General features: G+C 31.7%; 1 protein-coding gene across 4 annotated transcripts in view; it reads right to left on the bottom strand.

Annotated features, from left to right (window-relative positions):
- The window catches only part of LOC127709180 (tuberin-like), a 57,566-nt gene extending 40,164 nt beyond the window's left edge, over positions 1-17,402 (bottom strand). For all 4 annotated transcript variants that reach the window (XR_007985538.1, XM_052214546.1, XM_052214547.1 and 1 more), the window contains exons 1-11: positions 17,227-17,402; positions 13,066-13,152; positions 12,623-12,733; positions 9,629-9,708; positions 8,631-8,695; positions 7,379-7,514; positions 6,787-6,835; positions 4,402-4,527; positions 3,734-3,807; positions 1,518-1,644; positions 886-1,029 (exon numbers count right to left, since the gene is read on the bottom strand). Coding sequence is in view for 3 of the 4 variants with exons in the window: in XM_052214546.1 (XP_052070506.1) it covers positions 886-1,029; positions 1,518-1,644; positions 3,734-3,807; positions 4,402-4,527; positions 6,787-6,835; positions 7,379-7,514; positions 8,631-8,695; positions 9,629-9,708; positions 12,623-12,733; positions 13,066-13,152; positions 17,227-17,364 (1,137 nt within the window). In the remaining variant the exon portion in view is untranslated. The remainder of the gene's footprint in view (positions 1-885; positions 1,030-1,517; positions 1,645-3,733; positions 3,808-4,401; positions 4,528-6,786; positions 6,836-7,378; positions 7,515-8,630; positions 8,696-9,628; positions 9,709-12,622; positions 12,734-13,065; positions 13,153-17,226) is intronic.
- Positions 17,403-22,622: the final 5,220 nt, after the last annotated feature.

Genomic DNA, 22,622 nt, shown 5'->3' with positions numbered 1-22,622 from the left:
CAAACTTAAATATTATAATGCAATTAACATTCAAATATATAAAAAAAAAAATGTTCTCCAACCCTAGTTTTCAAAATGTTGTTTCAAAGTTCTATAGTATAATCTTCTTCCTGTTCTCATTATCATGTTTTCCATACATAATCCTTATAAAATACAGAAATTAAGCACATTATGAAGAATGAAACAAGGTAGGTGATAAAAAAAAAATTCATTATAATTTCTAAAATAAATTGATAGAAACAAAACATTAAATTGGCAAGACTTCCTTTTGAACACCCTTCATGTTTGTCTATGCTTAGTCTGTCAAAAAGAGGGGGTTCAAAAGGAAGTCTTTCCTTAAAAGACTCTTATCTTCCTAAAGATTGGGAGATAATATGGTTGTACTTATTTACAGTTCTAAATAACAACGTGACTATGGTAAAATTACCAAGCATGCTCAGAGTTATATTAGGTTCATTGATCAAAGATATACCACTGCATGGAATCTTACTAGAAGACTCTACAAGTACTATGATATACCTCAGTACGACAGATCTGCTCATCACTGCATGAAATTGACCTGATCAGCAGTGCTTAAAAAGATATTGCTACAGATTTTACTTTTGACTCCAACGTAGTTGATGCTGGTGGCCATTTTGACTGTCAGATTAGCATCAATGTAAAAACCACTATGGTTGACCAATCATAATCAAATAGACTATTAAAGTCACAAGGAACCTTTCTGTTATATTTGACTTTTACTCATTTTGCCATTTCAAGATAAAAAATTCTACACAAATATTACCGTAGATACTAGTTTACAAGTCGGATACTTGGGTATAAAATCATGTATACTAGAAGAGTTACAACAATATTGGAATTTCCTAATTTAGTTTTATAATATACCTCAAATAATTTGAGAAGACTTTCCATAATATCCAGTATACAGTTCCAGGTGACATACTGTAATTCTTTACCATACTTTTTCAATAGTCTCTGTACACTTAATATTACTTCATGTCCAACCATGTAACTGTTCGTTGATAGCACCTGTTCAGAAAATTTTACAAGATTTCAATAATGGTGAAGGCTATTTGATTTTACCTCATTACATATATACCTAGAAAAGTATCTTGAAATTCTTTTTATACAGAAATAACTTACAACCTTCACTTTAGACAAAAGTATGTGTGAAGGTATTTCTCAATTCTCTTGGGGAAAATAACAGCAAATTTACCTGCACTCCTAAGGCATTCAGGCTATTTTGATGCTCTAATCTTATGAGATATAAAAGTCAAATTTAAAAGGAATAGCCATGACATTACATACATTACACATTTAAAGTGACTTCTTCTAGAGGATTGAAAAATATATTGCATGTCATTTCATGTCTGACTAATGTAGAGATGATGTAATATTTGGGTGGTTTGTGCATGAAATTGTAACAGAAGGTTCTAAGATTTAAAACCATTGATGGATTTAGGTGCAAAATGACTACCCATTGTAAAAATGATATTGTCCCAATATATTAGACATACCTGTAGAAATGAAGGAAGCACAGATGAAGCCGTGTGTTTTAATGATGGCACTTTCTTACAGCCCCAAAGAGCCATTCCAATGAAAAAAACAGCACCACGTAATAACTCATGGTCAATTGGTTGTCGCCTGTTTGGAAATACTAATACATGTAACTTCGTACCATTATTTTTTCATCACACATTCTTACTCTATTTCTATTTTGTGGCATTTTATTCACAAAAATTAAATCATTAAATTTTTTTCTCATAACTCAATACGTGAAACTGGCCAAATCTAAGAAGAACTTCATTCAAATAGTTACTTTTTTTCTATTTTTCCCTGACTCTAGTCTTAATAATAATACCAATATAATCAGTATTTTTATTATTATCATCTTCAAAAGAGATTTGAACAACTCTTAAATAATATAGCATTACCAACAGACCCTAACATACCTTTTTGGGGTTTGCAGGTGTTGTGCCTCGATTATTTACAGTAACATTTTTAGCATTCATTTCATTCGTATTTCCCGGCATATATTTTCTGCAAAAGTGGGTCATACTTATTTTCACTTTTGTACACTTGCTTATTATGCGGAATGATCTTTCATAGTAACAACATAATTACCTTATTCAGACGTTATTAATGCATCCTATTTAATCCATATTTATCCTTTTATAAAGTTAGAATTATCCCAAATCCTACTTGTCAACTAGAAGGCCACGTTGGTTCACTTTCACATTTGTGTACACATGTACTATTTTTAGCTTCATAAAATATAGTCAGTTTCAAATTAGAGTTGAGACTGAACACCTGATTTGACAGTTCACAGTATTTTATTATTCAGGTATTTTTGCACACACTGCAAGTTATTTCACATATATTGTAATTTATTTATAATAATTAATAACTATTATTAATGGTATTAGCTTTTAATAAAGCTGCTTTTATTTATCTAAACAAATCTTGTTTCTAATTTTACAAAGTTTGGACTTTCATAACAGTTTAATACTGTGACTTTTATAATTGATATTTGCATAATATCTGCCAACCATTTATAGTATCGGTTGGCGCTTCAGCAGGTACAAAGATTAAGCCAATCATATCTTTATGAGTCAAACAGCAGGTATTATTTAATATCGGTATGAAAATGGTGGTACCTCTACTTATTTTATCATATTCTCTTGATTATCTCAAAAACAATGCTGTTTCTGTACTTCATTACTTTTTGTGGGATACTGATTTTCGTGGATTTCATGGGTACAGTGAAACCTCAAATTTAAATGTTAAACAAATTCCAAATTGTTTATAGGCTTGTATGCAGACTTTGACAGAACCAAAAAATCAAATATCTACGAAAATGCAATCAAAGAAACAAACCAAACTGTGAAAACTTAACATTGACCATTGAACCATGAAAATAAGGTCAAGGCCAGATGATACATGACAGACAGATATGTACACCTAACAATCATTTCATGCACCATATATAGTTAACCTATTGCTTATAATATCTAAGAAACAGACTTAACCAGGAAAACTAAACATCAACCAATGAACCATGAAAATGAGGTCAAAGTCAGATGATCCCTACCAGACAGACATTTAAACCCTACAATCATTCCATACACAAAGTAAAGTTCAACTATTACTTATACTAGTATTTGATAAAACAGACAAAACCACAACAACTCAACATTCACCAATGAAACATGAAAATGAGGTCAAGGTCAGATGAAACCTACCAGACTGATATGTACCCATTACAATCATTCCATACACCACATATACTTGACCTACTGCTTATAGTATTTGAGAAACGGACATTATCATGTAACTTTAACCTTGATCACTGATCCATGAAAAAAGTGGAGGTCAGGTGAACCCTGTCTGCTGGACATGTAGACATTGCAAGGAACCCATATATAAAATATAGTTATCCTATTACTCATAATATGTGAGAAATTCACATTACAAAAAACTATAAATTTTTTTTCAATTAGTCGCTGAACCATGAAAATGAGGTCAAGGACCATGGACATATGACAGATGGAAACTTTGTAACATTAGGTATCTGCATACAAGATATGAAGCATCCAGGTCTTTTCCCTTCGGAATTTATACAAAAAGTTTACACCGCCGCTGCTGCAGGATAGTAATCCCTATGTCTTCCATTCTGTGATTTTCGTCACAGGCAAAACAAAAATATTAGAATTAAGCCTAATGATATTCTTACTTGTTTTGCAACATACAACACATGGTGTAAATAGTACTATGGCCTAGGTGAGTTCCTAATAACTTCCTCATCAACTACAAAATGAAAGAAAAAGTCAGGATATTCATAAAGAAACAAGCAACAAATTTATTACTAGTTATAAGGTATACAGTTATCTATGTAGACATATAAATAATGACTATGGAGATTTTGTAAGTGTTATAAAGGCTTTTCCCTGCTTTTAATATCTCCTACAAATTTAACAAACATGTTCAACCACAATGAAATCTGTGTCAAAACCCTATTATGGGATATATTTTAATGTTCACATCATTATGAGCATGATTAATAAGTTTGAAGTTGATGTGGCTACAATTTTATGGTAAATAACCTTACACCAAAACTTTAACATTATTTATGACAGATTGACGAACACACATACCTAAAAATACAATGTCCCCTTCAATCTTAGACAGAGCATAAATATAATTAAGATCCCTCTAGCTAATAGATTTTTATCCCTTGGGAGTATAAACTAACAATACCTTTCAAGTGGTGATTGTTTTGTCAACACTATTTAATGATTGTTAGTGTTTGCTTGTTGGTTCATTCTGTATGCCTCGGTTTTTTTCTGTTTTCCACACATTTTTTTTTATTTAAGTACTGATTTTAATACAAACATTACTTACATCCCAGCTTGACTGACAAAAATGTGCCATATTGACCATGCGACATAAGGCAGCAATGAAGTAATCTAAGCATTCTGTAGGCAAAAAACTGTAACACAGTACAGTATTCAGTACATCCAAACAACCCTATAATCAGATAATAAAGTGAATGAGTGAATCATTGTCACACAGTACAGTATTCAGTACATCCAAACAACCCTATAATCAGATAATAAAGTGAATGAGTGAATCATTGTCACACAGTACAGTATTCAGTACATCCAAACAACCCTATAATCAGATAATAAAGTGAATGAGTGAATCATTGTCACACAGTACAGTATTCAGTACATCCAAACAACCCTATAATCAGATAATAAAGTGAATGAGTGAATCATTGTCACACAGTACAGTATTCAGTACATCCAAACAACCCTATAATCAGATAATAAAGTGAATGAGTGAATCATTGTCACACAGTACAGTATTCAGTACATCCAAACAACCCTATAATCAGATAATAAAGTGAATGAGTGAATCATTGTCACACAGTACAGTATTCAGTACATCCAAACAACCCTATAATCAGATAATAAAGTGAATGAGTGAATCATTGTCACACAGTACAGTATTCAGTACATCCAAACAACCCTATAATCAGATAATAATGTGATTGAGTAAATCAATGTAACATAGTACAGTATTCAGTACATCCAAACAACCCTATAATCAGATAATAAAGTGAATGAGTGAATCATTGTCATACAGTACAGTATTCAGTACATCCAAACAACCCTATAATCAGATAATAAAGTGAATGAGTGAATCATTGTCACACAGTACAGTATTCAGTACATCCAAACAACCCTATAATCAGATAATAAAGTGAATGAGTGAATCATTGTAACATAGTACAGTATTCAGTACATCCAAACAACCCTATAATCAGATAATAAAGTGAATGAGTGAATCATTGTCACACAGTACAGTATTCAGTACGTCCAAACAACCCTATAATCAGATAATAAAGTGAATGAGTGAATCATTGTAACAACGTACAGTATTCAGTACATCCAAACAACCCTATAACCAGATAATAAAGTGATTGAGTAAATCAATGTAACACAGTACAGTATTCAGTACATCCAAACAACCCTATAATCAGATAATAAAGTGAATGAGTGAATCATTGTAACATAGTACAGTATTCAGTACATCCAAACAACCCTATAACCAGAAAATAATGTGAATGAGTGAATCAATGTCTTCAACGTATATACCAGTTTGAAAAATTAATGAGTTGATATTACAAAGTTGAATCCTATACAGAAAATTTATGAATTAAATTTTATAGTGATTCTGAATTCAATCTTTGTGCATGCTACCTAGCCAAAAACAAAATAATTGGGAATAAAAAACATCTATTGTTTTACCACTTATTCATCATCTTATTTTTATTTATTGGATTCCTTCCTTTTTTTAATATTTCTACCTCTTAATTCTCAAAATATTGTTATTCTACTGCGAAATCTCCAATCTGCAATTTAATAATTTTACAGGTAGACTGTGGAACAACTACAGACATTAACAATGTAATAAAGATTAATATATTTTACCTTAAACTTAAATGATATTGACAGTATATTGTACTGTATTTACTACCAGGATATAAATTATCATACTTATAAAACAAAGCACCAAATCTATTACATGCAATAACATGTCAAATTTTACAAAATATTTCAACAGCTCATGTAAAGATCACGAAATCATAATGACAATATAGTATGGTCAACAGCACATAATGAATCACAATCCAAATAGCTGTAGGTCAAAAGGTCTCGAAGTGCCTTTATGTGCCAATAGGCCAAAAATATTCAAAGTACCATAACTTGTGCAAAGTTATATGTGCAAGTTATATTAAAATGGCAGAACAGTATAAAAGTATATGGACATGGTCTCAGAGCAGTAGCATTCACAATGTGACATTATGCTACAACTGGTCTTATGCTCAAGTCCCATAACTCCTGGAAGATTTGTCAAATAAAAAGGGTTCTATAAAATGGTAAACTACACATGATGAATTGTGAAGACTTTCAGACAAACAGTCTCAGGAGAGTAGAGTACTACAATAGACCAAAATATGATCAAAGTCCAGTAACTCCAGCAAAAAAAGTCATATCAAGATGGCTGTATTATTAGACAAATGCTCACTGATGAAAAGTGTTCACAGTGCAATGCAGGACAAACAAAATGATAGTAAATTACACAATAAATTCTAAATAATTTACTATCATTTTACAATTGGTGTTCTTGATTGAATACAGTGAAGCGTTACTGATCAGATGGTCATTTAGGCCACCAAAGATAAATATCCCAAGTTAAGTAATCCCAAATCATTCTTACCTTATTTATTTCTTCTGAGTTACCTTTATTTGTCACCATGCATGTCTGTCTGTTAAAAATAATAGAATATTGTATATGAGTTATTCAATTGCATGCAATACCAATTATTATGAGTTGGTCATCTGCTCCTATCAAAGCAATTGCAAATGTGTTGAAACTAAGTACTTTATTTAATGTATGAAAAGGCATTGTTTTACTTCTGATTACCAATATAATTTCTATGTATAAAGATTAAATGATGTTTTTTACTCTTTGTTTACTCCCCTATAATTTTACAAGGCTATTACTAAATTTTCAGCACAATATGATACTTGTCTTGCTTCTCTGAAAGAATTAATAAGGATTCTTCTTGGTATTTTCTATTGTTAATAATAGAACAATGATAAAATACACAAATGCCACTGCCCATGTGCACAAACAAATGATTTATGAAAGATGTCACTGAACTAATCAACCTTTTAAATATTACACACACAGTTAATTCTGCATAAGGTTTCCTAATGTTTGTAGGTATGTAAATTTACACGTACTTTGGTCAATTCTTACAATGTTTTTTTTTTGGTCAATTGATTCTATCTTCAATTTAACTTACTTCACTATTCCCGAGACCACAGGTTCATCTAAGTAAGCAGCATTAAACTTGATAACATTGTCAATAAGTTCTAAATATTCCTTTATCTTCCCTGGTGACAATACTACTTGTGGCATCCATTTAAGCAGAAAAGGTCCTTCAATAATTATTTGAAAATCATCTGACAGTGTTAATTGAAAATCATCTGACAGTGTTAATTGAAATCTTTCTATCTCAGTTATCACTTCAACCCTAAAACAGGTCTTTTCATTATCGTATTTTTAAAGATTATATAGGATTATTTTTTATGTAGCTATGCTGATACGGTTGTCATTGAATTCAGTACTTTTTGGGGGATTTGTTTTCACTGAAGAGTTTTCTAGTATATAGTTTGTCTACATACATGTCATAAATCAGAGGACTGTTGAAAACTCAATCCTGCCATAAGTGACTGTCAAAAATCATTAATATTGTCTGTGTTCGAGGCTCATTATTTAGGTTTTTGCTAACTTAAGACTTTGGTGTGGGTGTCAGAATCCAAGCCATTTCTGAGGAATTCATTCAAAATTGTATACAGTCAATTGATTTAAAGCTTGCCTAAATGGTCAAGTTATTTATTTATCTTTGACAGTCTCGTGGTGAACTCTAGATGTCTGTTTTGGCAAACTTGCATTATTGAGTTGCTGTCTTCTTGAAGTTTACCCTCTCTCCATTTATCTGTATAAATATCTAGTCTGGACATAATATTTAGGGTAGACAGAAAGAACAAAAGAAAGAAGTAGAAGAAACTATATGGCCTGTCCATTTTGTGGTAGAATCATAAAAAAGTGATATTGTACACACCAATAATTGACAAATCATTTAACAGATTTCTTAGCTTTTAAATTTTAAAACTTTTAAAACTAGGGAATTAGCTGTTTTTCATGGAAATATGGGTTTTAATGAGGCTAGAAGAACTATCATACTAAAGACTAATAAAATGAAAGTGTTGGAAAACTTCTTTAGATCTTTTATGAAGTTCAAAATTGGGGAACAGTGAAACAAATGTAGAAAATATATGTCTGAAATTGACAGATTTAGAAACTTAATATTTGACCAGTCAATATGTTTGATAGTCTTAGCATCTTCATAAATGATGCATCACATAATAAACACATAAAACCATGATGTTCCCAAAATGTGACACTGTTTCAGCATTGGTCCATTCCCAATGACTTTATGCCCATTATTTGTAGACAATCATTTAATCTTAAACAAATTTCTATATTTGTACCTGCATCTTCTTCAAACTCATGTAAATTTCTTCCATGTTCACTCAGAATTAACAACAAATCCAACCTAAAATAGCAAATAAAATGTTGACACAGAGATGTGGCCATGTCTATACAAACTACATACCAAATATCATGGACTTACCATTAGTGATTCCCCTTAAATTTACTGCACATTTTACTCCTTACGAAGAATATCATCCACATTAAAGAGACAAATCATGTACAGGTAATACAATAACACTTTCAAAAATATATGCAAATCATTAATGATGTCTAGGGCATGTGCCATCTCAAAGACTTATAATAGTCTGATCTATAAATTAACTGATCATGCCCTTTCCCCATTGTGACATTTTGACTAAGCCTTGATCTACATGGGAGGAAATGCATGCCTAGCAGGAGACACTTATCATGCTGATGCACTCTACCACACTTCTTTTGGAGGGTATGATATTCCCTCAGATGTTTTCATTTGATTTGAATATTCAAATTACGAGATTTGAACATGAGGTAAACTGTTGCCCGTTATATATACCATGTTGACTAGTTATTTTGTCCATCCATTATGTCCTTCCATTTAAACTTGTCAATGAAATGCATGGACTTACTGGCTGGAAAAAATTTATCAGTCCAAAAATACAATAAAAAATATAAATATTACTTATCAGCCTAAACTTGTCAATGAAATGCATGGACTTACTGGCTGGAAAAAATTTATCAGTCCAAAAATACAATAAAAAATATAAATATTACTTATCAGCCTACCAGGTAAGTCATTGTGACCTAGTCAGAAATCAAGATTACGGTATAAGAGGATGCAAATATTTCATAGTAATGTGACATCTGCCATGATAGAAATATAACCTTGTTGTAAAGAATAATCATGTAAAATATTTGATACTGTATAAATGACTTTAGAAAGAAATATACATTCCAGTTACAATTTCTCCTCTAATTGTATATATGTACATGATGTAAAATACATCTATATAAATACCTGTATGCTGTATCACTTGGTACTGTTAAACTTTCAATGACATGGAAAAAGAAAGCTCTCAGGATCCCTAAATACTGGTACTGAAATGATAACAAGTAAAAATCTCATTAATAAATTGAAAGAACCAAAGAAGTAATACATGTAATACATTCTGCTAACTATTGGCACTACACTCTCATCCATCTTTCTTTCAATTGATCGTAAGTAGTAAGTGATTAAACTTATTTCCTTTTCTTAATGAAAGATTGTTTGTGAGCACACCCCTACATTGTCACTGGACAAACAATATCTCGACAGATTACTAAGTTCAGACTCATAACTCTTACAAAAGTTAACTGATAAAAATTTCTTGTGCATATACACATCTACATATTAAGTCCTATCAACTACAAAGTTTCATAAAATTGTGTTGTGTGGTTTCAGAGGAGTTTCACTCAAAACTGATGCAGTAGTATATTTAGGTCAGTGTTCCAGCTTGAATCTCAGGGCAGAAGGGTGCTAGTTGTCTGAAAGGGCACTTTAGCGTTATAACCCAGATTTTAAGGGCACTGTTGGACAGTATAAATTACCTTGAATATTGCTAGGCTAAGCTGGAGAACATTAGTTGTATTTTATTTAAACTATATTCAGAAATTAATGTGTTCTTGATGTTGGTTCCAGTAAGAATTTTTTTTATCAAATTATTTACCATGAAGCAAAGCATATCATTTTGATGTTAATCTAAACAAACTTGTACATTTGGTAAGGAAAATAATCATCAGAAATTTCAATGTTTTACAGGCCTCAACAATAACTTTTTTTTCAACTTGCCCAATAGGACAAGTACATACCAAAACTTACTTGTCCGAATAGAATTGTAACTTGTCCAAAAAAAAAAACCTTTGTATTAACCTTTTTTGCATTTTAGGTTGATTCAATAAACAAAATGAATTAAAACAATAGAACATAATTTGATTTATATCTTTTGATATCCTTTTCAAAAATATTAGTCAAGAACAACTGAATCTAGTCATGTCTAGTCACAGGACTTAGGTTTTAGTTTTCATCAAGCCAAAGTCTCATCAGACTCTGCACATCAGGCACAGTCTGGTAGGCCTGTCAGTCTACACTCATTTGGTTTGTACATTTGTATTCTGGTCTTTTATGATGATAACATATTGATTATTATTACCATCAGCTTTGTTTTTAATATTTTAAAATGTTTATTCAAACACAATAAAATATTGTTTGTCTAAATATGATCAAATATGATTTTCTGAATTTTATGGTCAATTATTTCTTCATTTTTATTTTTCAGATATTTTTGCTAAATAAAATTTATCATATATTTATTATAAAGCAACAGAATAATGTATGGAAACGATGTACAGGTTTGTATTGGTCCCGAAATGTCTCCAACAGTGCCGAACTCTATATCATGTCTATTAAACATTGTGCCAATTCGTTTCCTCGCAGGTGCTGAACTGTCTTGTTACCTTATATATACAAAGTGAACCTGGTTTACGAGAATAGTATGCCTTTTATCTATTATAAAGTATCTGACAAAGAACCAGTTTTAAATTATCGATCGCAAGTAAACATGTCAAATTAAAATTTGTTTTTATCTTCTTTTCTTGTTTTTTGTTTATTACTTTGATCATCAAAGTTGGATGTTATTTATTTTCTACAGAATAATTTTACTTGTCCCGTCGGACAAGCTTGGTATGGCTTTTACTTGTCCGACCTTTTTTTCCTCTGGTACCGGACAATCGGACAAACGTTATTGTCGAGCCCTGGTTTAATGATTTATACCAGTCTATAAAAGTAAACAAGTAGTTTTGAAAGATGGAGTTATACATGCAAAATTGAATGTTTAATGTAATTAAATTATCTACATTTTTAATTACTTGTTCAAACATATAGTATATATGTTATTGAGAGTTATTTATTATCATTTGAATTGTTACAAAAAAGTATTTTTAAGTGCACACCATAGTGCTCCTCAGTAAGGAGTTTTATAAATATAACAGGTGAGACTGTAGATGATCATATCATATTGATGCAATACTATATTGCAGAAAATATAAACACTTACTTTTTTCTCCATCATTGTTACAAATAAATTTGTTGGAGTGCTCCTATGTCAGGAGGATTATAAAATACAAGAAGTAAAACAGGAAGTGAATCTTGTTATGTTCAAAGTACAAATTTCTTTGATTCTTCTTTAAATTTCATACTCATGGTTATGACACAAAACATTTTTACCAATCAAGTCAAAACTATGTATGCCTTTAAAATTGTTTAAGATTTTATTTTTTATGTTATGCCTACTGAAATAATTTTTTTCAGGTGTACATGCTGTTTATAAACATTACAAATGGATAACATGTGGACATTTCATTCTGTATTAAATATCTAGTATTTGTTCAATTATCTTAAATCCACTAATTAGCAGTAAACAATCATTAACAAAGGTGATAAAACTGCCAAAGCACTAGGTATTTAACTTAATCCCATTGTCAGTTAATTAGTGTTGCACAATCAGGTAACAATTTTACCGGAAACACTGGTAGGCATGAAATTTGGAAATTTTATTTTTTTGAAAAGGCAGAGGGGTGCATTCTTTTACTTTGTAGGGCACAAGGGTGGGGGTAAGGGCACCAATGGCTGGCCGCCCTTCTATTTAGGGCAGGCGGGAACACTGTAGGTCAAATTCTAAGTTCAAAGGGGCATTACTCCTAGAAAAAAAATGTAATCATAATTTCCTGTCGTTAAGCACATCTAAGTAGTATGTCCTTATTATCTACAAAGTGACATGAAATTCTGTGGACTTGCGATGACAAGAACAGGACTACTGGGTCAAAAACATTATACCCTTTGCAACGTTGCGAAGGTAAAAAAAACTGTTTGCTTTGTATTAGACAAACAAAAAAATTATACTTTAAATATGGTAAATGAATAATAATTGAGTTTACTATATCAAAATTTTAAAAGCTGAAAACTAAGACATTTTACCTGTCCTTCTAGAAGGCATTTCAGGAAATGTAAGGCAACAATTCTACTCTCTGATGGTGATGTACTCTGTACTAAATCTTTAATACTATGCCATAATGCTTCAATTGCATTCTGTAAAAGAACCATTTGTCAATTATGGATCACTAATCAAGTACAAGAAGCCCTATAGCTAGTGAACACAAATATGTAACAAACAATCCCACATTAAGGCCATTTAAAATTAATTAATAGATTTTCATCCACCCTAGGTCTCTGAAATCGTCCCTGTTTACATCTGCAAATTAATTTCTTCTTTACATCATTGAGTTTATCTACATTTGTATCCACTGAAAGACAAAACAGGGTCATTCTAAACCTGTAAAATTTGGTTAAAAATTTTTTGTTATATAAATATATATTCTATCAACCTATTTTAATCATCATGATTGTACTGAATTTCTTACCTCCTCTAACCTTTTAACTTTCACCACATCACTTAGCTCTCTTATTGTTCTAAGTCTATTATTTGCAGGACTTTCAGGGCCTATCTCCTGTAAAAATGAACAAAAGTGAAACAAACAAAAAAATGTGTACATTGAACAAGTAACAAATTATACTTACATGTATATAAAGCATTATTTTGCTCTTTAGTACTAATCTGCAGACTACTGCATTAGATTTAGTACAAATCAAAACTAAATGTGGTTGTATAATAATATGAATGCCTCACTTGCAGCCTAATTATGAAACGGGTTCCACTAGTATACACCCCTGCCACTGCCACTTACATTTTTGTAGAAGTGGCAGGGGCATTAAACATTGTTCTCCCTAGTATTTTCAAAAACCACCATGAGTTTTGATAATAGCACTGTTTCTCTAAAACTATATCACCCCATTTATAACAAATTATATTATAACCAGAAATCTCCATGGTTAACAAAATATAGCAATACGGTACCAAGTTAGAGTTTTGAGGCCTCACATGATAAAAAACTTGCTTCAATCTAATTAAGAAACAAGAGTGCACATGGTGAAATTTCTTGCCTGTCTTACTTATCATGTTTGAATTTATGTTGAAAGTCTGCTGTATGAAAGTTTAACAACAAGAATCACATAAACTTAACATTGACCAATGAACCATGTAAATGAGGCCAAGGTCAGATGAACCCTGCCAGACAAACATGTACACCTTACAATCATACCATTCACTAATATGGTTAGCATTTTGCTTAATTATAGTATCCAAGAAACAGACCTATTTTTTTCTTAAATGAACATGGACTAATGAACCATGAAAAATGAAAAATGAGGTCAAGTTCAGATGAACCCATCCAGACAGACATGTACACCTTACAATCATTCCATACATCAAATAGTCAGCTGAATTTAGTTAACCTATTGTTTATAGTATCTAATAAACGGGCAAAACCTTGAAACTTAACATTGACCAATGAACTGTGAAAAGAGGTCAAGGTCAAATGAAACCTCCCAGACAGACATGTACACCTTACAATATAGGTGATCTATTGTTTATAGTATTCAAGATATGGACTTACCATGAAAACTTCACCTTGATCACTGATCCATGAAATCAGGTCACGGTCAGGTGACCCCAGTCTGACTGTCATGTAGACCTTGCAAGGATCCCATATTCCAAATATAGTTATCCTATTACAGCATTTCACATGACAAATAAAACTAATATAAAAATAATAAGATGTGGTATGATTGCCAAGGAGACATCTCTCCACCAGAGACCAAATGACACAGATGTTAACAACTATAGACCATTGTACAGCCTTCAACAATGAGTAAAACTTATAGAAAATAGTAAGCTATATAAGTACCTAAAATAACAAATGTAAAACAATTCAAACGAGAAAACTAACAGACTAATTCATGTACAAAACAATAAACAAACATTTGGTTTAGGCAAACTCAAGTTAGAGAACTGAAACCAATTTTGTGACGTACGGATGTACAATGTACATATGTAACAGTGGGTTGATTCCGCCAGTGTACTTTATCTGGAGGAAGAAAATCCCCAGTGATTTTTATCCACCAAAAATTCACTAGGTTTTTCTATCCGGGTCCAGTGTAAAACATCCACCAGTCATTATAAGGTTCTAAAAAGGATTTTTTGAAGGAGAAATATATATAAAATGTGACTTAATAGTTTTTAGTGTATTTGAAATTTGCATAGCTGATTTATATAAAAAATGGAGAGTTTTCATCCAAGGAATGTTCACACTAGCGTTTTTGAACCAGGAATGATTACACTAGTGATTTTGTACCGGAATGATTGCACTAGTTATTTTATACCGGGATTAATTACACTAGTGCTTTAGATCCATACATTGATGAAGTGATTAGTACTCATTTTGAACACACGATAACACAATAATGCTTATTAACGAATAAGATTTAAATAATTTTTCTATGCAAATCTATAAAATCATATGCTTTTAAATTGTCACTAATTGTAGTATTTATATTTATTGGGTTGCCGAAGTTTTTCTGTGTATTTGCTCTTCGGTCGATTTGGATATAAAATCATATCTTCTATGTCAATATCAAAGGATGCTTCTATAATTGAAACTTTATGTAAGAACAAATCTGCTCTTTAAATTTGGTTTATATCAAGTTCAATGTCCTGATCATTGATAAAGTATTTTGAGTTATAAAAATATCCTCCTCGTCATCATCAATATTATTTACTAGATTGACTCAGATTAATTAAACTGGTTCCTTGAAAATTATTTTAATTTTAACCCATTTATTTATGTAAACAAAAAACGGTCTAATATAAACAAAACAACAATATCAAGATCGACGCTTTCACACTATTTACATCCAATATTCTCTAGTGAAAAACAGCTACCCGGAATAAATACTTGGCGGAATGAAAGTATGCTTACACATACGTACGTACGTACGTACAGACGGACAAGGGTAAAACTTAATGCCCCCTCCGCTACGGCAGGGGCCTAAAAACAATTATGATATACAGTAACAAACAATAACACTTTTTTAAGAAGTCGCTGAACCTTCATAACATAATCTTCTGCGCCAAAGTATTTCTGAAGCACAATGGTCTAAGAAGACAGTGCTTTGTAACCTGTGTATGCAGCTATTATAGCTACTAATTTTTCTACACAATTGCAGGGCCTAATCTAGGATTTTGGAGAGGAAGAAGTGACTTATCCTTCCATGAGAGAGAAGGAGAAGTGGTCATTTTCTTGGAGAAGTGAGATTCCATTACCTTTTCGGTTGCATAGTGTTCTTGTGCTTATCACTACGGAAATTGTTTTATATGCAATAAAAAATATACTTGCAGTTTTTTCATGTTATTGTACAAAAAGTTTATATAGAAAGTTCTTAATAAAAAGGTTTAGACAATATAGTTGTTATTTATTCATTGATACCATTTGTACTGTCAACTTGAATTTAAGTTTAAATAAAATTTGTTGCTTGGGACATGAGGGAGTAGCCTAGTAATATTATGATGCATTAAATTCATGTGTATCTGCCTCAATTTATTTTTAAATGTCCAGAAAAATATGACTTCCAGTTTACCTGATGAATTTCACATGACTGGGAATTTAATTTATATCACCACTTGTCATTATTTTGTAAAACATTATTGAATGTCCAGGACATCATGTTACATGTATTTGTAAAATGAGATTCTCGTTATAGATTGTAAGCCTATGAATGAAAATATCTGTCAATCACATATTAATTAACTGATAAACAGCTAATTTCTATCATTTTTTAAAGATACATTGTATCTTCCCTATCAACGAAATGGTCGTGAAAAAAAATCCACTGCTGATCACAGCTGGTCGAGTGTCGTACGTTTGCAATCACATTATCTATCAGCTGTCTTTCTACCTTCTATATTTCAATTTTTATTCAATGAGTATAATTAATCTACCGTTAATTCCCACCCTTAACCTACCGAATAGTACAATTTGATCTACTCAAAATAAATAAAAATAAAACAAATCAGCTGAGTGATTACGCAACATCCTCAGATAAAAATCATCGTAAAATGATAACTTTAACAGACGGTCAGTTTTCCGTTTGAATAGTTTTGAATGTTATATCGGAGGATGTTCAAAGTTGCCGTTGTATTTATTTAATTTGATTGTCGACAGTATAAGTACTGGGTCGTTTCAAAAATCTTGATTTTCCTTGTCAGTCGCCATTCTTTTTACCTGGGAGACTTGTAATTCACAAGTTGTCTCCCTTTTACCGATTTTCATAGTGATTTGACTTCGCCATGAAGTCAGTCGGCTGGCGAGATTTAGCAATTTTCAAAAATCTTTGGTGACTTAAATCATCATTTCGCTGGCAAGATTATGGCCTGCAATTGAATAACTACAAGAATCATGCAAATAAAAAAGGAGAAAGGGCTAATTAGCTGATCATCACAGTGAGTATATACCATAAAGAAAAGATAACACACTATTTCTAGAGTCAAATACCCACACGCATTTTCACCACAAAAAAAAAATGTTACCCTTAAAAATTACATGAAAATGTTGTTGCGCACTGAAACCCCTATGGAGATTTTCAAGAGATAGTACATGTAGGTATGCGTTTTGAAACAAGCATTTTACCCTCAAACGTTCTGGGGTGAATACTATTTCTTTAGTTTGGCTCTTTTGAAAGGTGATTGCTTTATCCTTTTCCTTTGAGAATCCTAGTAAATTCTTTATTTTATCCTTTAAATTATCTTCATTTTTCCCCTTTGACATGTTCTTCGCCACGAATGGCACGAGAATATTGGTTGTCCCTTGAGTACTTGAAAACCAATGAGTTCCTTAAGCAACTAAAAAAAAGAGTAAAATTTTAAACAAATATTAATCCTAATAAAATATTAAAGTTTGTATATCTTTTTTCTTATTGTTAAAATTTTAAATTTAATTTTCTTTCAACCTTTGGAAAGTTAGGAGAGTGTGATTTAAAACTACTCTTGGATTAACAACGACTGAAAAAAGAACAACTCGCCCTACAACAAACTCGCCCCAACTTCCATTAACTCGCCCCACTTTCACCAACTCGCCTAATTTTAAAAATAACTCTCACAATCTCGCCCAGTGATGAAAAAAAAAACGCAAAATCATCCCACCTGTGATATGAAATTTTCGTTTTTAATTGTGAATTTTCCATAACACTCTTTTTAAACAAGGCTTAAAAAACGAATACTGATAAAAAGCTTAGAAGACAACCCGGGCATAATAGTCAGCTGTGTGTCTTCTTTTTTTTCGTGATGGTGCAGGAAATATCGATTCTGGTCTGCAAGACCAAGAGACCAAAACCAAATATTTTATTTCCTCAGACACAATTAAACGTGTACAAGAGGTCTACAGAAGTACTGTCGTGAGTATTAAAATAACTTAAATCATGACATGTAAGTTAATTAGTCCTGTTCTTATATTAAATGACCAATTACATTATTTAGGTGCTTAATTTGAAAAAAATAAGCTTGAATTTTCTTGATCAGAAAATCAATATAACCAAATAAAACTCCACGGTGAACAGCATTTTCGTCCATCTCTGAACAAATTTTCTTTTTTTGGTTTTGATTCAATGGACAGTTGAAAAATATAATGGGACACGTCTTTGTATTTTGAAGACTGCTGTGAGTTGCTATATTTGATAGAAATAATTTAAAAAAATCGCGTTTTTGTCATAACATTTAAGGAATACATAACTAAAATAATTACGGGGATATGGACTAGAATAAACATAGACTTACCAAAATTACAAGTACGATGGTGTCATCGGTTACTGGAATCGCACTACAGCGTCTCTACAGGAGAGTCGCACACAACACAAGGGAAATTATGAATGCATGAGAAATGCTACTTTTTTTTATTCATAATGTTTTAAACCTAGAAATACAGTTTTTATTTCAAAGCATAAACAATTATTACAAATCAGTTTTTGTTAACAGCCAAACCTGTTTTTATTCTGACTGCATGCTTTTGCTACATCGAGTATTGTTTTTTTTAATATCATGCGAATGTTATTCAATAACAAACATTTTACTCTTGAATTCAATGTTGTACTTTTTGTAATGTTGAACCATTTTGATAGGCGCCTGGGGTCTTGTATAGGATAGGTACTCAATACGCTTGGGTCTTGTCATGATAGGATAGGTACTCAATACGCCTGGGGTCTTGTATAGTTGGGAGAAAATAAACACAGACTATCACAGATCTGCTAACAACACCAATTTTTCCTAAATGACAAAGAAAAGAACCCAAAAGAACCTATATGACTCACCAAGCAATTTGCACATGAATATTTGTTTTAACGGAAACTGTATGAACAATTTTTGATGGACCGAGTTTTTGTTTATCAGTTATATTTTTCAAGATGATAGATAGAATGGAAAAGGGTTCCAATTGTGATTACGGAGCAACAACTCATGTAACGAGTCGATTGACGTTTTCTTTCATGTTGATTTATTTGTAGATCGTGTGTTGTTGATCATTTTGCTATTGCTATTAGGAGTCAATTGGACATCTCGATCATATTGAATAGTTGTAGATCTTGTCTTGTTGATCTTTTTTTGCTGTTTACAGTTTATCTCTGTGTACGTTAATAATTTTCATCAAAACACAAAAAAATGTGTAAAACTCGTTCATGAAGGAATATAACTCATAAAAGGAGTCGACCGGTGATTTATGGCCATGTCAATCATGTCTACCCTAGTTTCTTTCTTTATAGTTTTTAGATTATAACCGAACATCAGCATAAATTTTCTTTTTAGCTGTTTACAATTTCTCTCTTTCTACTTGAATAGTTTTCACCCAAAACACATTGATGGGGAAAAAATGTATTGAAGGAAATCTATTTCTTTGCGTTCCGTTATGTCATTAAGGGGGTTTCCCTTAATTACTTGGTATTTTTCGCGGGTTATGTTTTTGCACGGATGGTTTCGGTTGAGGGTATATAAGGAATTTGTATGGGTCCGTTCGATTAATGCGACGTTTGTTACAAAGTTGGAAAGGACGTGTTATAAGAATATTCCAGTTGTTTGCGTTAGCTTTCCCTCCCTCCCCCTCCTTCTAGTAGTAGCTTTGTACTCTTGATACTTATGTGATTATATAACATGTTGACATTGATATATATATGTATGATCTTTATTGTTTTTTTGTTGACTCGTTCATTATATAAAATTTATGCGATCTTTGTAACGAACGCACAACCCATTTTCTTGTTTGTTGTTTATTTTAGTTAGTTCAGAAAATATTTATTTTAGTACGAATGAAATGAGGAAGAAAATAAAATTACTGATATAAGGAGTTAACTGATGATTTTGGCTGATGATGTCGATCTTGTTTACATGATCACTTAAAATTAGCTTTTTAAAGTTTCAATCTGCGAAATACTATAGTTTTTGTTTTTAAAGATTATAGCCAAAACAAATACAAAAAAATATAGGTAAAGATCGTAGTTTGAGGACAATAACTCATTAAGTCGACTACCGATTTTCGACCGTTTGATTTATTTGAAGAAACTGGGGCAAGTTTGCTGTGAATTTTTGCTATTTACCGTGAGTTTTCTCTGAAAATGATTACATACCAATGGACAATCAACACTCATACGTCGAAGGAAGACGGATAAAACCATGGCCAACAGAAAATTTATTAAAAGACAAGTAGAAATCCTCGACTTATTCCATGAATTATAGTGAATTTGAAGTCATTTCTTTGGACACCAATTGGATTTGGTTTACCGTAATTGAATATAGGCACTGGCTACGGTTACATTGAAATGTAACAATAATAAAAAAGTTATTGTTACATTGGAGACTAATTGCCGGAATGTAGGGTTGGGTAAGGAACTGATTAATTACGAATGTAACAATAATATTCGTGTCTACGGTTACGTTGTGTTATTGTTACGTTAGATTTATTAAACTTTAATCTTCTATAGTTTTGTTGCTTACTGTAAATTCAGAAATTATTGCGATGTTTTTATTATTGCGAAAAATGCGACAGGGTAATAATCGCAATAATTTAAACTCGCATTTTGACATTTTCTATATGAATTAAACAGGATTGTTCTCAATATCGCAAAAATAAAAATCCCATTTTAGTCTAAAATAACAAAATCGCAATAATAAATGCACGCAATAATTTCTGAATTTACAGTAATTCTTCGATATGTACTTGATAATAATAGTAATAATAATAATAATAATAATAATAATAATAATGATATTATTATTATTATTATTATTATTATTATTATTGTTCAACAAATAGTGTTTAAATAGTTTTGAGTATTAATTGTTTTAATGTTCTTCAAGATACTACTACAGTTTAGCAGTGCCAAAGGTGAAAAATATAGTTCAAAGGGATGGTTCTATGTAAAGAAGAAAATGTACCCTTATTACTGTCATTATACTTTGAACAATGGATGAAGTGACACCTATTACCAAAACAGCCATTGTAAATAAAAATTAAAAAAAATGCATGTAATATTGTAAAATTCAAATAAAAGTTTTCAAGTTTTATTTTAATACATATTACTAGTCACAGCATACATTGAAGTGCATTAATGTAACAATAACACAAAGTAACCGTAGACACAAATATTATTGTTACATTCGTAATTAATCGATTCCTTACCCACCCTGCATTCCGGTAATTAGTCTCCAATGTAACAATAACTTTTTTATTATTGTTACTTTTCAATGTTACCGTAGCCAGTGCCTTGAATATATGTGTCGTCTCGGGTATCCCAGTTGTCGTATACACATTTTGTAGACATCACGTCCATTCTTTCCTTTGTTTATGGCATACCAAATGCGAGTTACCATCGGACTTTTGTTTGTCACGAGCAACACGACATGTGCTATGTTGTTTGCCAAACCGGAGCATCTTTGTTCACTCACGGATTTTAATGGGTTCGTCGAAGAAATGACTTCAACATAACCATTAAGAACCCGCGTTTTAAATAGCTTCCTTGAAAGTAAAAGTCCTTTGTCAAGGAAATTATTATCCGATCCTGCCTTGGCGTTTCATATAGCATTTAGTATGCCCATTGTTCATTGTTCTAGGTTTGAAAACAGCCTTGCAAAGATCAACTCGATCCAACACTGTGTCTACGTCAGAAGACAGAACCGCTGTCTGTAGTTCACATACTTATCTTGTTGGTAAATATCTGTCATGATATGGCCCACTTAAAACTCTTACTAGCTTTTGAAGTTCTGGTAAAAACCGAGATGTCTTGGTATATCTCTACTGTTTTTCACAAGACAGCTTTTTAAATTCCTCTCTGTCGTACGCTTCATATTGTTTCTTGACGATGAGTTACCACAACTCGATTGTTCCTATATGTATCCATTAACCAAGATGTCGTATTTATTAAATATAAATTTAAAGGAGACTGAATAAGATGTCGTATCTTCAGATCGTAATCCAAACAATTAAAATATCGAAATAAACAAAGATTACGTTTTTCTCGGTCGCCCATGCTAGTCTTTTGAAGAAACATCCACCTTGAGAAAGATCCGTTTTATTTTTATTTTTTACATGTGTTGGGTGCTTAAATTCGACAAAAGTCTATGTATATACAACCATTTTCAATTGTACATCAAACAAAACGAATTGCAGCTACAATTCATAGACTTGTTTACTCTGTTAAAAACAAATAATACCGCGTAAATAGCTAGGTATAAGTCATAATAGGGCTTTTTTAAATTTCCATACGTGGAATACAAATCTGTGTATTTGTGTTAGATTTTTTTTTAAAGTTTTGACAAGTTTATGATGTTTTAATCTCTGTTGTAACGCTATTTGAAAGGCGGAAGGATATTTTTCGGGACGTCGGGATTGGGTCTTTATTTTTGTAGGATTTGTTGTATGGGAATTCGGGATTTACACTTATTGGGTCTCGATAATTACGTGTTAATTTTTCTGGGTCGGGAAAGAATGCTGTACTTTTTCAGAAATTCGGGATTAAGCGTTTATTTTTCTGGAAACTCGAGATGAAA

Source organism: Mytilus californianus, unplaced genomic scaffold (assembly GCF_021869535.1).
Source record: "Mytilus californianus isolate M0D057914Y unplaced genomic scaffold, xbMytCali1.0.p SCAF_7, whole genome shotgun sequence".
NCBI lineage: Eukaryota > Metazoa > Mollusca > Bivalvia > Mytilida > Mytilidae > Mytilus > Mytilus californianus.
This window is presented reverse-complemented; position numbering and strand designations above follow the sequence as displayed.